Below are 1421 nucleotides of genomic sequence, written 5' to 3'. Positions count from 1 at the left end.
GGGGAGGGCTGCGCACGCGCCTCGTTGCCAGGACACCTAAGCGGTTTGTTTTGCAACGCCCGGCCCTCCCACTCCTGCTCAGGCCTCAGGGTGGGGATGTGGAGTGTGTGACAGCATCGACGTGGGGCTCGGTGGCTCCACCCAGCCCCGCCGCCCCCGCCTCATCCCCCCCCCAGGTGGTTGAGCCCACGCCGCCCACCCGCCACGCGCTGCCCACCCGCGCCCCGTGCCGCCCAGCCAGCCAGAGCGGGCGGGCCGGCAGAGAAGGAAGTGAGCAGAGTGGAGAGAGGGAAAGGGAGGAGGCGAGCCACGGAGAGGAAGGGATAGAAGAGGGGAAGGGAGAGGGTAGGAGAAGGTGAGGGGAAGAGGCGTAGAGAGAGGGAGAGACAAGGGGAGTGGTGAGGGATGGAGGGGTGGGGGGGAGGGGCGTCCGTCGGGGCTGCGGCCTCAGTTTCCTCCTGCGCCAGCGCTGGTCCCCCCTGACCCTGACGAACCCCGAACATTTGTCACCACCCAGATACCACCACCATCACCACCACCACCATCACCACCACCACCACCAGGATGCCAGACGTGAAAGAGAGGGCCGCCCGGAAGGAGTCCGGCGCGGCAGAGAGCGCCTCCCGTGAACCCCGCGGGGGAAACACCCGGGAGAGCGCGAGCAGCGCCCAGGGGCACCGATCGTGTAGGTTCAACCGTCGCCCGAGCACGGCCGCCCTCACCCCAGGGTCCGCGCAGGGGCGCGGGGTAAAGACGGCGCCACGAGGTCCCGTGGGCCACGGAGGACTGCGGACTGGCCTGACCTCCCGGTGTCCCCAGCCCTCCGCCCGAGCGAAGCTCACGCGTGGGGCACCGCTTCCGCCATCCCCGGGAAAGGGCCACTTCGGCGGGACCCCGAGCTCGAACAGGCTAGGTATCTGCTTGAGGCAGGGTCCCCAAGTGCGGGGGCTGCAGGTCCGGACCTCCCCCCCTCGGCTTAAATGCTCCCGCGCAAGCGTTGCCACGGATTTCCTGCGACGCTCGACAGTTAGTCTCCCCCCTGTGGCCACGCGGGGTCGCTGCTGCTTAGTGCAGTGACTTGAGACAAGCTCCAGGTGTACCGGGTGGGGTGGGGTGGGAGTAGGGGTGGGGTTGTGCATCCAAATAGGATCCTGGCCCGTGGGGTTCAGGAAGGTCAGGGCTGCCGCTGCCGCTGCGGGTTTGGAAACACCAGTTCTTACAATGGCTGTTGCGTCCATAGGTACAGTGACTCCTGAGTATTTAATCAAATTCCTTTTGAAAAAATTTGGAACTGTGTCTATCAGGTTGGTTTTGTTGTCTTGCAGTTTTCTTTTTTTAGGGGGGGGGGAATCTGAATTTTTTTCTTTTCTTTTTTTTTTTTTTTTTTTTTTTTTTTTTTTTTTTTTTTTTTTTTTTTTTTT

The 1421-nt window shown here is 62.6% G+C and overlaps 1 protein-coding gene across 1 annotated transcript in view; it reads left to right on the top strand.

The window, feature by feature from the left end:
• The first annotated feature begins 217 nt into the window (after positions 1 to 217).
• Positions 218 to 1421, top strand: part of Tcp11 (t-complex 11) — a 13340-nt gene continuing 12136 nt past the window's right edge. The window contains exons 1-2 of the mRNA XM_021221628.1: positions 218 to 270; positions 518 to 685. Of these exons, the coding sequence (XP_021077287.1) occupies positions 565 to 685 (121 nt within the window). The 5' untranslated portion in view covers positions 218 to 270; positions 518 to 564. The remainder of the gene's footprint in view (positions 271 to 517; positions 686 to 1421) is intronic.

The sequence above is a fragment of the Mus pahari genome, chromosome 21 (assembly GCF_900095145.1).
Source record: "Mus pahari chromosome 21, PAHARI_EIJ_v1.1, whole genome shotgun sequence".
Lineage (NCBI taxonomy): Eukaryota > Metazoa > Chordata > Mammalia > Rodentia > Muridae > Mus > Mus pahari.
Note: the sequence above shows the minus strand (reverse complement) of the source record. Positions and strands in the feature narration are given on the sequence as shown.